The sequence below is a fragment of the Rousettus aegyptiacus genome, unplaced genomic scaffold, assembly GCF_014176215.1.
Source record: "Rousettus aegyptiacus isolate mRouAeg1 unplaced genomic scaffold, mRouAeg1.p scaffold_m13_p_17, whole genome shotgun sequence".
Taxonomy (NCBI): Eukaryota; Metazoa; Chordata; class Mammalia; order Chiroptera; family Pteropodidae; genus Rousettus; species Rousettus aegyptiacus.
Window position 1 is genome coordinate 38,575,913 of NW_023416292.1, and position 19,111 is coordinate 38,595,023.

General features: G+C 30.6%; 1 protein-coding gene across 2 annotated transcripts in view; it reads left to right on the top strand.

Annotated features, from left to right (window-relative positions):
- The window catches only part of COL11A1 (collagen type XI alpha 1 chain), a 169,676-nt gene that overhangs the window by 62,858 nt on the left and 87,707 nt on the right, over nucleotides 1-19,111 (top strand). For both annotated transcript variants that reach the window (XM_036235133.1, XM_036235132.1), the window contains exons 15-29: nucleotides 1,209-1,262; nucleotides 3,764-3,817; nucleotides 3,942-3,995; nucleotides 4,185-4,238; nucleotides 5,049-5,102; nucleotides 5,222-5,266; nucleotides 6,448-6,501; nucleotides 7,004-7,048; nucleotides 7,290-7,343; nucleotides 7,866-7,910; nucleotides 12,737-12,790; nucleotides 13,832-13,876; nucleotides 15,009-15,062; nucleotides 15,143-15,187; nucleotides 18,245-18,298. In XM_036235133.1, the coding sequence (XP_036091026.1) occupies nucleotides 1,209-1,262; nucleotides 3,764-3,817; nucleotides 3,942-3,995; nucleotides 4,185-4,238; nucleotides 5,049-5,102; nucleotides 5,222-5,266; nucleotides 6,448-6,501; nucleotides 7,004-7,048; nucleotides 7,290-7,343; nucleotides 7,866-7,910; nucleotides 12,737-12,790; nucleotides 13,832-13,876; nucleotides 15,009-15,062; nucleotides 15,143-15,187; nucleotides 18,245-18,298 (765 nt within the window). The remainder of the gene's footprint in view (nucleotides 1-1,208; nucleotides 1,263-3,763; nucleotides 3,818-3,941; nucleotides 3,996-4,184; nucleotides 4,239-5,048; nucleotides 5,103-5,221; nucleotides 5,267-6,447; nucleotides 6,502-7,003; nucleotides 7,049-7,289; nucleotides 7,344-7,865; nucleotides 7,911-12,736; nucleotides 12,791-13,831; nucleotides 13,877-15,008; nucleotides 15,063-15,142; nucleotides 15,188-18,244; nucleotides 18,299-19,111) is intronic.

Below are 19,111 nucleotides of genomic sequence, written 5' to 3' on the forward strand. Positions count from 1 at the left end.
AATTTTTAGAATAAGTGTTTGGAGAAAGCAGTTATAATCTGGTAGTGTTTATATACAGAGAATATAATACAGTAAATTAATTAAAAATTAATTGACTGTCTTGTAATTGCATTCAGTTCAGTGATTAATAACCAGAGTTAATGTGGAAACCAAGTTTTTCTCTTGAAGAAATTTAGTTGCAAGAACTCTTAATTAGAAGTTTAAAAGTCATCATTCTTGCATTTTTCAAGATTAGAATATTGTGTTATTGACTTGCCATATTTCTTGGGAGTCACATTAATTGTTATTTCACTTTGGAACCACCAGGAGGCTCTAGATATCTAACATTTTCACAACATAATTTTACTCTTTGTAACTTGATTTAATGCACTATTTAATTGATTATGAATTTATTTAAATAAATCAGAAACTTTTTAAACACATAGAGCATGTTTCTGCAGAATGAAGTAAGTATTATCACCATGTTCAATTTTAATATTCTAAATCTTTTAAGGGGGATGAATGACCTAGTAGTATTTATTTTTAAAACTCACAGCACCTTTCTAAAATGATTTGATATTTTTTCCAGTTAATGTGCCAGGCTTTTGTTGCACTTTTTGAATTATTTTAAACTTCGTAAAGGGTTTGTCATAAGGATTTATTCTCATAGGAAAACACAGATCAATCTGGGAAAAAACTGCTTTGACAGTATTTCAGGACACTTGTAATGATAGCAATCATGTCTGTTTTTGACATTTTATTGCTATAGAATTTGGTGTCTGATAAATGTCTGAGAATAAAAGAATAACATTTTGTCAAGTCCTTGCCTTACGAATAGATTCAGTATACCCGATTCACTGAATCGTGTTGCTTATACTACCCCACATGGTGTAATAATAAGTAATGTCTTGTGTATCATCAGAAGTGCTTTGATGGTACACATATTAAAGAAATTTCAATGTGATTTTGTGAAACTGGATTCCAAGTAGTTCTGTATAAAATAGAGTCTTTTTTAACTATAGCTCACACACTGGAATACAATCAAAGTCTGAGAGGAGATGCTTTTAAATCAAAGGACTTGACAATTTTATTATATTAATTAATAAAATCATACAAATTTGATGAATTACATTTTGAATAATGTTAGTTATTTCAAGCAACAATGGTAGGATAAAGATAGTTAGGTAATTGCTAAATTAAACGATTATATCCTTGCTTTTTCTCTACAGGGAGGGCCTGGTTCATCTGGGGCCAAAGGCGAGAGTGGTGATCCTGGTCCTCAGGTAAAAAAGTAGTTTCTATCACTTATTTTATTTTAACTTTATCAGGTCTGGTAATTGAATTATCTGACATTTGTCATATGAATAAAGAAATCACTTATATTACCTTTAAGCTCACATCAACTCCTTTCCCTGAAAAATTCCTAGTGATCGATTGACTGCCAATAACTTAATTTAAACAATGTTAAAGAAAGATAAACCAGGATGGGAAAAGGCTAATGGTATCAGCCCTTTGGAATATTGAATTGATTGGAGATAGTGTAAAGCAGAGTGGAACTGGTACAGCTGTACTTACAGTGGCTCTCCCTCGAGCCCGGGATGTTTCCCGTGGAGACTAAATCTAGTATATTCTCTCAGACAGGATATTTATCATGCTTAAAAAGAAGACAACTTCAAACTGTCTGTAAAGTTAAGGAAATTCAGAAAAACTGAGAACATTTGAGCTGAAAATTTAAAAAAAAGATCTTAGATTACATTTATATGGTATCTTATTAAAAATATTACTTTTCCTTTAATAATAAGTAAATAAAGCAATTCAATAGATGCATATTGTGAAATAGACTTATTCTAGAAAACAAAAACAAAAGGCAACGTATATTTAAAATGCATTCATTTTTAGATGAAAATGTTTCTTGATATGCTCAATAAGTATAAATTCAGATTGCAATGGCGCTCCAAAGTAGCCAACCACTATTTTTTTCCCTCTTTTAAATGAATTTTATTTTAAAATATTAAAATGTACAATTGAATTTTAACAGCACCACATGTTCTTTATAGTCTCCACCACAGTCATCAGGATGGAGAACCTTCTAGAACCCCCTAGTTTTCTTGGTGTCACCACTTTACGCTCACTTTCTCTCCCAGCCCTAATACCCGAGAGCCGTTGGTATGTTCTTCATTGCTGCAGTTTTATCTTTTCAAGACTACCAAATAAATGAAATCATATGTAACCTTTGATTCTGGCTTCGTTCACTCAGTATAATGCCTTTGAGATTCATCAGAGTTGGTGAATACGTCAATAGCTTGTTCCTTTTTGTTGCTGAGTGATATTTCCCGGTATGGATACACCACAGTTTAGTTTGAAATGAGAAAAAAAATATTTCAAAGAAAATTAAGAAAGATATTTGGGTGATTCAGAGGTGGGTGCCCTTCTTTTTATGCTTGGTTAAAATCGCCATAATGGAATGGAAAGCATTTGCAACTTAACTGAGAATTGCATAAAAATATTAAAATAACTACTTGAAAATCTAAGGAATTTAATCTTTTGCAAAGATTAAGAACTTTTTGATGAAACTCACCTCTTTACAAAACAGAGAATGGATCTTGCGGTTGTCCTGGACTCCTTAATTCCAAAGAGGTGCAATATCAAATGAGAGATCATTTTCATTAAAAACAAACAAGATCTTCCCTGTTACTAATTGCCCCTTGCCTTCCAGCTGGGGTCTTATCTATATACACATATATGTATACACACACTTAAGTGTGTGTATATATTTTTAAAGCTATATTTTAACCTTTAATTATTAGATAATCTTCATTTCATTATCTCTGTGATCAACATTTTACAATGATCATAAAAATTATTTGTCATTTCAAATGTGTGTTACATTTTCTACCACATTCATTATGTGTGTGCTGTTAAAATTAACTTAAAAAGAGTATAGTTAACTAAATAAAAAGGCTTATATAATTTTATACTGGAAATATATTTGATCTATATTAGCTGTGTAATTTTATTTTTAAAAACCGTGTGTATCAATCTCCACAGAAGACATATGTTGATATAACATTGTATTATACTGATTCAAGAAAGAAACATATTGAGAATCTTTAACTTTTAATCTGACTTGGCATGATGATGCCAGTCAGTAATTTGCAGTAGGGATTGCCAAATCATCCTCCAGCATTTTTTAGATGATTGAAAAACCATGTTCCAAGCATTGTGCTAAGTTATAGAAGCATAATGTAGAAAAAGACAGACTTAGCCCAAAACTGCAATAGTTAACAGTGTAATGGGAGATTCAACTGTTAAAAAAGGCAATTATAATGCAATATAATAAACGAATGAAAGAATAAATATTTAAGAGAGGACCTCCAAAATATGAAGGGAAAGGTGAAGGCCAATGGATTAGAAAGAAAAATAAGATGGATGGGTAAAAAATGTTTCAGTCAAAGGATGTATAAAACCTCATTTTGAGAATAAAATAAGTGAGATTTCTAAAGTTTAAAATGTTACTTGTATTCCTTTTGTTTAAATGAAATCACATGTCTGTATGAACTTAATAAAATATTATGACTCACTTTTTGCAAGAAACCATTTAGAAAAATTGGCTCTCTTGCTTTCTGTTTTATCTGGGCTTTTATGTAAGAAATAATTTTGTTGTGTTAAAAAGATTAAGTAAAGCTAAGAGGATATAAATTCCTAAGACCATCTCTCTCAATGTGGTTTGAGTTAATTGATCAAGAATTTTGTAAAATGAATTAATTATGATGTTTTGATATAGGGCCCTCGCGGTGTTCAAGGCCCACCTGGTCCAACGGGAAAACCTGGAAAAAGGGTATGGTTGGTTTTCATTGTGTATTTTGAGGGCATTTGAAATCATCAGTTGTTTTGTTTTGTTTTGTTTTTACTCTGTACTAGCAGGAATGCCTTTTGCTCAGACCTGTTCTTGGCATTGTCAGGGCCGTCCAGGTGCCGATGGTGGAAGAGGGATGCCAGGAGAACCTGGAGCAAAGGTCAGGAGCTCACATGTTCATATAGTCTGACCACGTATGTCAGTTCGCCCCTGAAACTTTTATATTTTAAAATCACATTTCTTAATAGGAAAAAAAAAATATCTCACGTTCATATAACAGTACTGATAAGACTGGAAATGTGTGGTGAGGATGAGGATGATGATGATGATGATGATGATGATCTTACAGGGGGATCGAGGATTTGATGGACTTCCAGGATTGCCAGGTGATAAAGGTCATCGGGTAAGATATACCATTCTGCTACTTTTTATACAGGGATAATACAAGAATATTATGAAATAGTTTAGACCTTATACACTTTAGGAAATCAGAAGAAGAAAGTTAATTTAACTATTTGTCAATCTATTTAGTAAATTATTAAATCTACTAGATACTTGAAGAAAGATAAGTAGAATTACACATGTGATATCAATATAAGCTGGGCACTGTATTTTATTATACTAAATTAGATGGTTCCGAGAACTAGAGACACCAGAGGCTAAATTAGAAATGAAGGTAGGATAACCTTTAGGTAAATTGGAGAATTAAAAAAGTAAGAAAGAAAAAGAAAGAGAATCCTACAGATGTCTAACAAGCTATTTAATGTATGCTTACAAGAAAAATATGTAAGCTTGCTTTTTTAAAAAATAAAAATTCCTTTAGTTTTCTAGAGTTGGCTGATTTAATATGAATTATTTTAGAATTGGAAAAAAATAAGTTAAAATCACCAAAGTGTAGTATTGATGTTTATAACAATCCTCAGCGAAATAGTTTTTAATGGTTTAGCTTGTGACAATTTGATGTCTGAAAATTATTTTAGGTACTTAATTTAAACCTTTTTATTTTTAATTTAGGGAACATTTTTCTAATATATTAATATGTAGAGCTGGTTAGTGTGAAATTATGATTTATCTGTGAAATATTCTGAAGAGAGCAAATAAAGCATGTTTTTCCTGCCAAATGTTCTGTTATATTTGGTAAGAAAGCTATAGAATAGACTTCTAAAAATTCTATTTTATTTCACATTCGAATCATATTTTATCCATTTAATAGGGTGAAAAAGGTCCCCAAGGTCCTCCTGGTCCTCCTGGCGAAGATGGAATGAGGGTACATTAAACTTCATTTTTTAAAATAAATATTTAAAATTAAAACATAAGAGAACATAAGCATGTTGAAACAATACATTATTTAATTGCATTACCCTCCCATTTATTTTGAAATGACAGGGAGAAGATGGAGAAATAGGACCCAGGGGTCTTCCAGGTGAAGCTGTAAGCAACTTTCTTTCTTTTTATTATTTGGAGGAATAGTTACTAACATTACACATATAAAGTCAATAATGAACTTAGGTGACTATTGCTGTTTTACCTAAGCTAACCAGGTAATTGTTATATGAAAAAACATTTAAAAGACACATTGAGCTTTCTTGTTATAGAGGAAGTCTTTGACAATTAAGAAAAGAAATGTAAAATATAACATCTTGTCAGACAAGAAAACCTTTACTAGTTTTTGTTGTTGTTTCTGAGTTTTGTTTCTTTTTTTTACCTCAGCAGTAACTCCAGAATCAATTTGTTTTTAGGATAAATTGATCATATTACCAGAAGAAACAAAAAAATGGGGTGTTCAGTATGCCAGGTATAAAGATAAAATGTTCTAGATTAGATTATTTTTCCACCGAATTTTACGAATGAGAAAACTGAATTAGTAAGGTTTACCCAAAGCTAGTTAATCAAAGAATCAGACTAGAAGCATGTTTCATAATTCCGGCCCTACTTTGCCACGTTATAGAGGCTGTCAACTCAAAGACATAAATAATAGCTCATGCGAATATGAGAGACAGTAAATTATTGTATTGACTTTTCTAAAGAAAGCCGCGAGAAAGCAGGGCACGCGAAGGAGGGGGGAAAAGAAGAGGAAAAATCAATTAAGTTTAAACAAACATAATTTAAAAAAAGCTTTTCTCAGGAAAATGGTTTCTAAATCTGCATACATAGTAATCCAGCTGTTAGTTTCATTCCCTCAGTCAATATTCTCTCAAATGAAATTAACAGAAATGTAAAACAAATGAGAATCAGGACATAGTCTATCTGATTGAATAATAAGATTTAATAGGATTCAGTGTTACTGTTCAAATCAGAAATGACACAGAATTGGCATATTTAAAGTATTAAACTATCTCCTATTTTTAAAATTTTCTGCGATTCATGTGTAAATCTATAGATTCAAAGATACATGATTTCTGTACTATAGATTCACTGGCTTTTGGGTTAATATAAACACTAGGTATGTGTGTTACAAAGAAACGGTATTTTAAACATCACTTACAGTGTGTTAAGAGATGATGTACAGATAACTTTAATTTTAAACATTACATTAAAAGTTTTTTACAGGAAGAGACATGTTTTGAAGGTGTTTTTTATTAGGACAAGCATTTTTCTTCTTCTCCTTCTAGGGTCCACGAGGTTTGCTAGGACCACGGGGAACTCCAGGACCTATAGGGCAGCCTGTAAGTATTGCTAAAATATCCAAGATTTTCTAGGGAAAGCTTGTTGGAGGTCATGAAAGGCTGGAGGTCGTGAAAGTTTTCTATAGACAGCCAGGTGTTTACTGCCTTGTTATATTCTAAGACCTCATGATGCTGCCTATCAATTTAACTGTTCTCTTCCTTTGAGTTTATTTATTTTAATGTTTCCTGTCAAATACCCAACACAGTGGAAGATGCTGCTAGGTTGTCTCCAATATGGACATGGATAGTAGAGTATACATCTTGCTCTTTTCCTAATTTTCATTAAATCCTAAAATGATTTTTAGTCATCCCAGGCTAATGAGTGTCAATCTATTATGAGGTTAGTCTTTTTGATTTTCTGTTGTAGCTTCTAAACTTATAAACATGTGTGTGTGCATGTGTGTGTGTATGTATGTATGTGTGTATGTATGTATGTGTGTGTGTATGTATGTGTGTATATATATATATATATATTTTTTTTTTTTCTTTTTCTTTATTGAAGGGTATTGCAGGTATAGATGGCCCTCCAGGACCCAAAGGAAACATGGTATGTGGAAAATATTAATAAAATAACTCCTCATTTCTCCAAATTGTTGTTGCTAAATACAAAATAAAGATTTTTCACATTTGCTAATAAGTACCTTAGCTTCTGCTAGCATTAATATTTTGCAAGATTTTCCCGATTTTCTATAGGGAAAACTAATGTGGGGACTACTTTTCAACTGAGAAGAAAAAAATTATTATTTGAAATAGCTCCATTAAAGACTCATTATATTTTCCTTTGGAAGGGCCCCCAGGGGGAGCCTGGACCTCCAGGTCAGCAAGGGAACCCAGGACCTCAGGTAAGTCTGAGCCACCACAGCTTCTTTGAGATAATGAGGTAAGGAGTTATCTTTTTATGAGAAAACCGACAGCCTCAAATTTTTCTCTGTAGAGCTAAATATGTTTGTGATGTGAAAGTAGGAAGATAATTCTTAAAAAAAAAAAAATTGAGCAAATGTCCAAAGGCCTCTTTCTTCCAAGAGAAAAATGAGTCATTCAATATTCATGGAATGTCAAGACGAGCAGCCACACCTGTGGGAGGGTTCTGAATGGGATCACATTTCTAATACCTTTGTCAAAGTGCGACATTCCAAGTGTGACATTCTTAGCTATATTAATTTCAGAAAGGTACTAGTCCCATTGCCAAAAGAGTAACTGTGTAAAACTGCTCATAGTGTTCCAGAACTTTCTGGGGAAGGCAGGGGCTATATATAGATTCCCATAACTCATTTCATGTGAAATAGAAAGCTAAAATTTACTGTTCTAAAAGTGTGTTCTTATGATGTGATTCCTGAAATATAAAATAAATTATTTTAATATAGGGTCTTCCTGGTCCACAAGGTCCGATTGGTCCTCCTGGTGAAAAAGTAAGTTACTTTGTTCTGGTACTGTCTGGTGAACAAGTTTGGGTTGTCAACCTTTGGCAGGTGTAAGGCCTGCTTTCTGTTTTTAATAGGATGTCTAGATGGCTCAGCATATAAGGAATTAATCTTAGGTTAAACTATGAGAGTACAGTGTGAGAAGACATTCATACATTCCTGAACAGTAAATGATAAAATTTCTCACTTGGGTAGCTTCCAAATGTGACATTCTTAGCTATATTAATTTCAGAAAGGTACTAGTATGAGTGAATGTTTTCTTTTTATTTTGGTTCTTTCCTTTCTCATTATTAAAAAAAAATGTAATTAGGTTTGCTTTTTACAAAAGGTCTGTGGCAAGATCTGATTAAGGGAAAATTGCTAAGTTATCCTTGCCACCATTTCTTACATATAGATGACAAATGATGTCCTTGTTAATAATCCAATGTCTGGATCAAAAGAAGACTAAATCTTTAATTAAAGTGATGTCTTTATTTCTCTGATCTTCTCTGCCAAATTCTCTGAGTAATATTTCCTGTCCCCTGTAGTTAATCACAATGTTAGCTGGTTCTTTCTAATACTTTTTTTCCTTATTTATGTTGATTTCTGTGAACATATAATTTAAAACATTTGCAACTTTAATGGGAGTGTAATTTCATACAATAAAAATTTATTCATCTTAAGTGTACAAGTTAATGATTTTTAGTCTATTTACAGAGTTGTGCCACAGTCAGATTTTGGGCATATTTATAGCACCCGAGAAAGAAACGTTGTGCCAAGTTTGCATTTATTTCCCCATTTATTTCCCCCATGGACCTACGCAACTGCTAGTCTGTTTTCTGTCTCTATAGATTTGTCTTTCTTAACATTTCATGTCAGTGAAATATATGAATGAATTTAATACATGAATGAATATAATATGTGACCTTCGTGTCTGGCTACTTTCATTTAGATTGATGTTTTCCAGGTTTATCCATGTCATAGTATATGTCAGTACTTTGTTCCTTTTTATTGCTAAAATGTATTCCATTGATTGAATATACATTTTGATTACTTATTTAGCAGTTGATGGATCTATGAGTTGTTTACATATTTTAGGTATCATGAGTAGTACTGCTGTGAATATTTGTGTAAAAGTCTTTGGGTAGACATGTTTTCATTTCTTTCTAGTAGATACATAGAAGTGGAATTGCTAGGTGATATGGTAAATTTATGTTTAACATTTAAGAAGCTTCCAAACTGTCTTCTAAAACAGTTGTCCTGTATTTTCTTCCTATCAGCAATGTATGGGGATCCTAGTTTCTCCAGATCCTCACCAATACTTGTTATTTCCTTTTCTGCTTATGGTCACTTTGTTTGTGTCAAATGGTATCTCTAGTGATATTAATTGGTATTCTCTTAATCACTAGTAATATTGCACATCTTTTCTTGTGCTTATTGGCCATTTTCTATATTTTCTTTTTTCTATATCTTTCTAAAATATGTATACAAGTCATTTGGTAATATTCTAATTGTTATTTATCCTATTACTAAGTTGTAAGAAATAACATACCAAACTTAAGTGGTCTTTAAAATACTTTTTCTGTGCATGTTTTCTATATGAGTGCTATTGGAAAATGGCTTATGAATTTAAGATGTTAAGTCTCATAGGTGATTTTAAATCTTTATTTTAGAACAGAGATTTTAATCTGGGCTGCTCATACTTTAGATTAGCTCATCATAACCATACTATATTCATAATAAATCACACTATCTAGTGCATGTGGTTATTAAATTTTCTACCATAGTTTTATCATCTATGCATTGGATTCTGAAGAAGAATTCCTCTTAAGGAAAATTGATATATCTGAATTCCCTTTCTTTAGCCAAAGGTAAAATATGGGATCAGGTTCACTGCATTCCTTGTGGTAAAAAGAAAGCTATTTTAAGCATAAGCCGCTTCTTTCTCTGCTCTGAACATATCCAGCTTGCTGGTTCAAAGACAGTGTCTTTTCATTGAAAAGAGAAAGAGAAATATGTATTGTTTTTATTGCATATATGGTATATACTTTACATGGCATCTATATTGTTTTTATTTTCTTTATGATATACTTATTAGGATCTATTTATTTTGGCTCAAAGCCTGTCTCCCAGACTTGGTGAATAAGGTTTTCAATTTGATCATGGTATAATATAATAATTGAATATAATTTAACTAATGTTATACATTTTTAATTACCAATAATTTATATATTTTGTACTAAGGTATTACAGGATGCATTTTTGTTACATTCGTGATAAAATATTTTATACGGCTTAAGTTAGTCAACTAAAAGGGGTAAGATAAGTATAATGTTTTTCCACCATGTTGATATCAGATATGCTGAATACTTCCTGTGATTTAATTTATGATTTCAGAATTTATATCCCTCATATATTAATTGCTTTACAAAAAAAACAAATGGTGTTGTATAACTCTATGAACTAAGCATGAAGTAGCAAGACGCAAAATAAATTTTAGTTAAAGTCAAGGACTTTAAAGACATGGATATGTATCTAGATTCGTTCATGTTGCAACTTTGTCACATATTAATGGTTAATGTACCCAAAATCTTAGATGATAACATTTCATGGAATTGTTTGAGACTTGGAATATTAAAATGAAATATATATACATATGATCCATTTTAATATATTTATTGCTTAACATAGTACATAAAAACAATAAATGTTAGCTATTTTATTAAAATCCAAAAATGTATAACATACATTCATTGAACTTTATTCCCACCCCTCCTGGATAAGAACAAGTAGTTACAAAAGCAGAAGAACTATCCATGGACCTTCTATTCTAAGAAAGATGGAATGATTTTAACCTGATTTAAAAAATTACCTTATAGTACAAGAGTTTTAATATTTATGGTCTACCCTTAAATATGCAGCAACAACAAAATATTCATGTAGTATTGCCCACAAGGTCAGTGTGGTAGAAATATTACATCTGCTGATACTTAATGAAATAGTTCTGCATTAGTACTCTAGATTTTGTTTTTAAGAAATAAAACCATTGTCTTAATAGCAAAAGATAATTTAAGTAACAGTCAAAATTTAATGTTTTAGTGCTATTAAATATTTAGTGTTTTATAATAATTATTACATAATTTTAGATTACTTGACTAAATATGACTTTGCAGAGTGGTGAAGGGAATTGAAACTTTTAAATCCTTTCAATGAGATGCAGTTAACCTCAGGTATAAAATCTAAATGGTTCAAGTCAGAGGTTATCTTTATTTTTTTGTTGTTTCATAATGATTTAAGTAAAGCTCTCCTGTAAAACTCTATACTATCAGTCTACAGGAAATAATGGTTTTTCTAAACACTCATTGAGAATGGAAAAATCCTAACCTATGCCCACAATCTAGGATTGCTGCTGTATCCTTACCCTTTTGATTGTTTTTAATCCTGGTTAATAACTTTATCAGTAAACAATAATAGCCTGGGCTCTGGGGACTTGATGAAATTATTCTCAGAAGAATGACAATTTTTCACCCAAGTAAGGCTCTACTTTGGTTATAATCATTCTGACCATGTTCCATCCTCAGCATTGGTCAAGTGAAATGAGATTGGAAGCCCTCTGTGGGTTAAAAAGCAATTAGAATCATCTTTTGAATAGTACTTGGTTACTGTTTGTTAGCTGCATTTTGGGTGACATCATTTTACATTAAAATATTAGTTTTATTTTTCTTCATGTCCCATGAATAACTGTCATACTATACCATATTTCTTAAAACATTTTAATAAATATTGATGTTTTATTAATGTTACAATGTAATTATTTGAATTGGCACTTAGTATCATTGATGGATATATTCAATGTTTGCTTCTTCTGTGATATAAATCACTGTATTTCTGAGCTATATTATTTTCCTTTTTATTCTCTAAAGCCTACTTTATTGTGGTATGCAAAAACTAATTTGTTACTTTAAAAAGACACATTTAGGTATTTTGAATATTAGCCACTTATTGGAGGCATTGTTTGCAAATTACTTTTCCCATTTGATTTGTTGTCTCTTTCTGGTTCATGGTTTCTTTTACTGTGCCCAAGCTTTTTAGTTTGATATAGTCCCATTTATTTATTTTTGCTTTTGCTTCCCTTGTCTTTGAGGTCAAATTTATAAAATTTTCTCTAAATCCAAGGTCCAGGAGTTTAGTACCTAATGTTTTCCTCTACGTAATTTATTGTTTCAGGTCTTATATTTAAGTCTTTGATTCATTTTGAGTTAATTTTGGTATATGGTGCATGTGGCTTTCCAATTTTCCCAGCATTATTAAAGAGGCTTCTTATCTCTATTGTATATTTTTGGCACCTTTGTTGAAAATTGCATTTATTTCTGGCTCTCAATTCTGTTTCGTTGGTCTCTGTGTCTATTTTTCTGCCAATACCATGCTGTTTTAATTATTGTCTCTTTGTAGAATAATTTGAAGTGAGGCAACGTGATACCTCCAGCCTTATTCTTTTTTTCTCAGGATTGCTTTGATTCCATACAAATATGATGATTTTTTTTGTTCTATCCCAATAAATTCAATAAAAAGAGAGAGACACACACATTTAGGGCTATTACGCAGACAAAAAATTAACATGTTTTTGACATATGTTAAATTTGGCTTTCCTTTGTGTTTCTATGCCATTTCTTCTACATGATACATTTAAAAGTATTTAAATGTTTGTGGCTTATATATAAAAAACGGTGTCTCAAGTTAAGAATTTTATTAGCAGTATATTCCTACATATAAAGTCAGACTTTTTATTATTTTTGTTTTTTCAACTAAAATATTCTCTTCCTCTATTTGGTTAGGGACCACAAGGAAAATCAGGGCTTGCCGGACTTCCTGGTGCTGATGGGCCTCCTGTAAGTAATAATTACCTGGTCATTAAAATTTCTGTGTGTTTTCTTCAGATATAGATTTTACATGTGTTTTAGAAAGTGATTTTATGAATTCAGTAATAAAAGCAAATTAAGCCAGTAATTAAACATTGAACTCTCTATAATATCATTTTCTCATGTCGCTTCCATAATTGCAAAATCTTTAATGAGCTCACAGTGGTCTTTGGATAAATTCATTCTGGCTCTCTGGGCCAGAATCTCATGTTTTCCCACCGCTCACTTTTTTCTCAGCATGCTCTAAACTTATCCATTGTTATACCTCTCTTTATGTTCTTTTCTTTTCATGGAAAGTACTTTTCTATCCTCTTTTCCTTTCAAAGTACATGTTTCTTGAGAATCCAGGTGAAATTCCTTACAACTGGTATATTTTCTCAGCCATCTTCCATGAAAATTCCTAAGCCTTCAGGGATTATCTCTTTTCCTAGAAATATAATAATGTTAATTATAGTCTATCGCACAGTAATCAATAAGATAATTATTTTTATTCTGTCTCTACTTGTTTTTATTCAGCATTAATTGCGATAGAGCGGCATATTTTTATTTATTGACTCCCGAGAACTTGATTATTAACACTATAATCTTGCTATATTTTCAAATGTCCCATCCACATGCCTTAGCTCCCTTTTGAAGATACATGTATGATTATTTGATCAAGATGCCAAATAGAAGTCAGATTGAAATATTTGATGTAAAACTGAGACTGAGGTTGAATTGTTGATGAATATTAGTATGTATTATTTTATGTGCTTTTCCTAAGCTCTCTCAAATATATTGTGTAATTGATAAAACTTACATCCGTTCAATATAAGCTCATTATGTTTCCTTCTAAATGCTACAGTTTCCAATGTTATTTATAGCTATGTACACTGATGCAAAATATTCAGTTTGTTTTGAAATAGAAGGAGTAAGATCTCAATATTTTAAAAAGAAGAGAGGATAATTTAATAGCATTATAAACTGTTATTAATATTCCATCTTTCTGGTATATATTTTTACTAAATATAGGGTCATCCTGGAAAAGAAGGCCAGTCTGGAGATAAGGGTGCTCTGGTATGTTACGAAGTATCCATTTAAATGTTCTGTCACCTATATCTTAGAGAAAATGCCTAACTTTGATCATCTCTATGATGTAAATATTCTTCTATGATCATTTAGGGATATGGATATTAGAAAATAAATGCCAGAAAAGAATTCATCTCTACTTGTAGATATGTTTTTACTTTCAAAAGAATTTTCGCAAACATTTAAATATAAATCATGTCCCTAGAATTATTTTTTGTTATGGATATAATAAGCAAACATTTCTTAGAAAACTTTTAATTTGGTATTTGCAACTTTATAAATTAGACTGCATTTTCTGTTTCTTAAATAGACTCTTATGATCAGAAATAAATCTACATTATGCATATGTAATATAAATGCAATAAATGGTCATAAATTATAATAATGAAAGTGGACAAGAACTACTAAATATTAAACTGTTTATGTCACTTGAATTTCATCTTTACTTATTATTTTCTGGTAACCTTTAAATAAGAGTAGTTTGAATTATAAGAGCAACATTTATCAAAATATCTAAATAAAATTTATTCAGTGTTAATACTATATTGAATTACCATAGTAAGGAAAGAGTAGGATCATTTTTATTTAGAATTATTAGTTTGGGATTCTTATTAAAATAGCAATACTGCAGAAATTGTATATTACATATGCCATATTGTTTCCTTTAGTTAGACTAGTGATATGAAACCAACTGTGAAAATATACAATTTCATTCATATTCTTGTAACATGTGAATGCTACAAATGTATGCCAGTTTTTAGTTACAAATTATTGATCTTGGTTAATTTGTCAGTGCCTATTGTAGGCATCAAGGACATCAGAATTTTTCAGGTTTAAGAAAAAATGTCAAATTTAGTTATTATATGATTATATACATTATTTTATATATACACAATATTTATCTTATTTTTAGCATGAATATATGGTATAAGTTTGGAGTAGGTAGGACTAGTCACATGGCTTGTTTGTTATATATGACTTTAGAAAAAAAGATAACCGACCCAAGAAATCTTTATCAATAGTATAAAAATAACACATTCTGGTAGATTATTTGGCAAAATTGTAGAATGTGACTGAGTAGCACTTGCAGTGTATTTACATTGCAATGGGTCTGTTTCAGGGTCCTCCTGGTCCACAGGGTCCTATTGGCTATCCTGGTCCCAGAGGAGTAAAGGTAAATGTTATTTTTTTCCACATTATTTAATCTCAATGTAAAATGTCATAATCATTTAATCTTTCTAATTTATTCCATAGGGAGCAGATGGTGTCAGAGGTCTCAAGGGCTCCAAAGGTGAAAAGGTAAAATATAATTTATTTAGGTAACTTTAATTACTACATATATCTGTTTTATCAAAAATTTAAATTTATTTAACAGACATTTCATTTCCCAAATATATTAAGTGATTACTTATACACCAGACAATGTGAATCTAATTTTGTACTCTGTATCTTAGACATTTTTTAAAAAATATATTTTTATATTCTGGACTGAGGACTAAATTATAGAACAGAAGCAAGATTTGTCATAAACAGAATTAATCCTGCATTCCTTTTTTTCTTACATGTGTTTAACTTTTGTAAATCATAGGGTTGACATTAGGAAAATAGATTTGCTGCAAGGGTTGTTCAATATCCACTTATATGCATAGCAGAGGAGTGTGTATTCCCTTCTTTTTCTCTACCTAAATCTTCCAAGTTCATAAATTGAAATGCAGTACAAATATGAAAGTTAGAAGCACCATATATCAATTGGGAGAAGAAGAAGTCTTTATATGTGATACTGCATGCAAAGCAAAAGTCTTAATAAGAAAGAAATAAAGATTAAAACCAGGCAGAGGTGGATGAAAGAATGTGAATTCTTTTATAAAACATTTCTAGCTTTATTGCCTTTGGACAAAAAACTTAGTATTGAAATTTTTTTTTCATGTAAATGTTTAATGTAAGTGTAGCATACCCAAATCCTTCAACATTTACATTGAAATCAAATGGTATTTTTCAGAGTTAGTTTTGTATTAATTCTTAATACTGCATTTTAAAAAATAAAGTTTTGTATAAAATGTTGGTAGATTTCTTAAGAAATATACAGAATATCAATTTTGATTTCAAGGATAACTCTTTGTTCCCTTAGTCATAATGTTATCAAAAGCACATTGAGTGGATTTGATATTGATAAGGAATATTGACAAGAAGGGACGGGCTTATTATATCCATGATAATTTATTTTTCAGAAAAAAATTAAAAAGTTAACATACTGACGCATTGTCAAGGTATGAACTATATTGTCAGTTATACTATATGAGAAGTGTCATGCATTTTAAATTAACTCAGCTACTTGGATTTGAATCCCAATTCATCTTGATTATCACAGATGAACTGCAGGGTATAGTGTCTTATTGAGTTGGCAATAGAGCACAGTGATGGTTCAACAGTGTTGAGCTTGTAATTATTTGCATGTAGCTTGTGGAAAAAAATATTGTCTCAGTTTGGAATTTTTCTCATTAAAATATGTGTCAATCAAATTTTTTCTCTGAAATTAGTGCTTGCCAAGGACTTTTAAGGAAAGCAGTATTTAAAGGAAAGGCATTTAATTAGCGTGAGGAAGTTGTGAACTTATTGGAAAGAGGGGTGGTTGCAAAATGACAGGTATAAATAAAATTGTTGATATGTGTGAGGAGAAACTCATACAGGAAAAAATAAATACATTTTGTTTATATGTAGGAAAACATTTAAGATTATTGGTTACATTCAATGGTATATGGTCTCAAAAGTAACGAGCAGACACATAGGAAAGAATAAATATTTTAAATTGGGAGTTAAAAGTTCTGAGTTCTAATTTTAGTTATACTAAATAGACATTTAAATTTAGATTGTTTACTTTCCCAGACTTAAAAACTGTAAAATGAGAACATTGTCCTAAAAAAATTTCTAAGGTATTTTTCAGCTATACTTTTTATTTCATACCATATATTAATCTACTAGTGTATTATTTACCTAGATTTTGACAAATTTTATATAAATTTCAATGGAAATTTTTTTATAATGATAAGAATTCTTCCTATTTCTAAACTCTGTAAAGAATCATTAAATTCTAATGAATTTTAACATATATTATTTATTTGGCTTTTTTCTAAATGTGTATTATAATCAACCATTTATCTCATAAGGGATGAAAATGAAAGTCAAAACTATTTTTTTTTTTTTTACATATAACAACATTAATTGCTAACCAAAGGTGAAATAACAAGTTACGACCCTAAGATTGAAATTCTCTGTTGTTTAGACTCAGATTTTTTCTTTAGACTTCGAGTAACATAGCCCAATAAACCAAGTGGCAGAGGTGAATTTCATTTTTACACATATTCTAAAACTGTTTGTTTGCTTTGTTTTAAGATTAATTCAGATCTGATAATTTAAGACTGGAATAATTTAGAATTTGATAATGTCATTTGCTTTTTTTAAAAAAAGGTCATTTATTATAAGGATGTACCTAATAATTTAAGAGTCATCTAATTTATTTCTTTAATTGTGAATGTATTGAAAACAAAGATGTGTCAGAAGTAGCATCTATTTCCCTATGTTTCCTCTTAAACAAAACTCTGCCTGAAAAGAGTCCTAAAAACTGTTAGTGATTTTTAGACATAGAGTGTAGTATTTTTTAAAACTAAACTTGGCAACTGTGTAATTACCTTTCCCTCTAGGGAAAAGGTAATGAAGACAATAGTCAATAGAAAGTTAAGTGGTCATTTTCAGCTTTTAAGACTCCGCTTTTGCCCAGTTGCATTTGGTGCAAACAGAATCTTAAATCCACAAGGCTATTTTTATGGCCAGAATGTTTTTGTCTTAAAGGAAACTTCTACACCAGTCAGAATTCTTAGGTTTACATAGGATACCAGATTGGATCCCTTTTCCAGGATTAGGTCATGTATACCCATAATTACATGATATATTCTGGAGCAGGAGGGTGTGGAAATATTATGCGCCAATCTTTCTAGTTCTGTTCTCATAGACTCAGCCTGAAATGTCCTTTTCTCAAGCTCTGCAAGTCATATCCATTAGACAAAGAAAATTCAATAGACATGTTTGTAAAATAATTCCTAATTTTAAAAATTATTTTATTTAAAAATTATTGTATTTTATTAATTTAAAAAATTATTTTATCATTTTATTAACTGTGGAAAAATGGAAGACTTTGAGTATAGGGCTTAAGATAGGGAGAAAGAGGTTTCACAACTAGGATTTACATTTCTCAAAACAATTTTCCCTAATTATCAGTATTCATATGATATATAGTCATATTTTAGTTTCATCTCCCAAAAAAACTAATTAAACACCTATTTTATTACTTATATTTTTTAGGGTGAAGATGGTTTTCCAGGATTCAAAGGTGACATGGGTCTTAAAGGTGACAGGGTAAGTAAAAAATAAAAATTTACACTAGTCTATACGATGGTGTATTATATATACATATGTAATGTATGTGTATTGTTACATTTAAATATAATAAGCACAGGTACAAGATAAAAATGTTTGTACTACCTGAGGCTGTTGCTCACTTTGGTTTTCATTTTAATTTTTGTGGAGATAATGTAGTATCAATTGTCTTTTAGATATTATACTAAATTTCCATGTCTCATAATACACACATATACAAACATATATGTATATACATATATCTATATATATAAATGATACTATTGTTTATAACCATTTTCAAAAATGATGATCAAATTGCTTGAAAAGGTAATATAAGTTTCTTTTAAATTTTGTTCATATATAGTGAGCTCTGCTGCCTAGAAAAGAAACTATATATTTTTAGTGAAGTGACAAGACAAAGTTTTGTCACTTGAGTTGCAGCTTTGAGTTTCTAAGGCAGATATAAGGGAAATTAATCATAGATAAAGTCTAGTTAGTAAAATTCATTGTTGTATGTTCCTCTAGTGTCTGCTTTTAGCTCCAGACTGATAAGGGCCTGGTTATCTCTAGTGATTAACTTTTGTCCTATCTGGTAGAAACTGGAGGAAGGACACCTTTGCAAATCTAGGTCATTTTTTCAGGCATATAGGTTTGGGCACCGAACTTTTCTTTCCTTTAGCTCAAAATAATCTTTAAGCCAAAGTGGCATAATTTGGGGTGGCATATTCTGCCACCCTACATTATCTAATCATGATTCTTATTTTTTTATCTCTCTGAAACATAGGTGCATTAAAATTAATTTTAATTTAC